Raw genomic sequence first — 556 nt, forward strand, 5'->3', positions numbered from 1 at the left:
GGCTGCGGAAAGGGCGGCGGGCTCTGCTCGAAACCCGGGCCGGGGAAAAAGGCCCCGGAGCGACCAGGAAAGGAAACGATCCCAGGCTTCTCCCGCGCTATTTTAAGCTCTTCCCTAAACCGCTGGCGCCGCCGCCGGGAGCGAAGTTGGGTAAAGGCCACAACCGGGAGCGAAATTCCGTCAGAAACGGGAAAACAGGGCAGGGAAAGGGGTGCGGAACCTCCCCAAATCCCACCCCCGATTCCTTCTTTTAAGGCTTATTCCCGGATTTCGGCGCCATCGGAATGACGCGCGGTCCATCAGGATGGGGATCCCGCCGCCCGACCGGGTTGCTCCCGCTTTCCCAAAGCCCCCTGGTGCGGAAGAGCCCTGGAGCAGCATCCGGGAAAATCCCGGAATATCCCAGATCCCGCCTGCGGGAAGGAAGGAAAAAAAAAAAGGGGGAGGAAAAAACCCGGAAAACCACGGACTCACCAACCCCCACCGGGGATTTTCCGCAGCGCCCAAGTTAAAGCGGAGCCGCTCCGGCGGGGGGGCGATGGTTGCGTACGCCGGA

At 62.2% G+C, this 556-nt stretch overlaps 1 protein-coding gene across 1 annotated transcript in view; it reads left to right on the forward strand.

Annotated features, from left to right (window-relative positions):
• The first annotated feature begins 304 nt into the window (after positions 1 to 304).
• The window catches only part of RACK1 (receptor for activated C kinase 1), a 7,699-nt gene continuing 7,447 nt past the window's right edge, over positions 305 to 556 (forward strand). The window contains exon 1 of the mRNA XM_035897435.1: positions 305 to 356. Coding sequence (XP_035753328.1) covers positions 305 to 356 — 52 coding nt within the window. The remainder of the gene's footprint in view (positions 357 to 556) is intronic.

The sequence above is a fragment of the Egretta garzetta genome, unplaced genomic scaffold, assembly GCF_000687185.1.
Source record: "Egretta garzetta isolate BGI_Z169 unplaced genomic scaffold, ASM68718v1 scaffold407, whole genome shotgun sequence".
Lineage (NCBI taxonomy): Eukaryota > Metazoa > Chordata > Aves > Pelecaniformes > Ardeidae > Egretta > Egretta garzetta.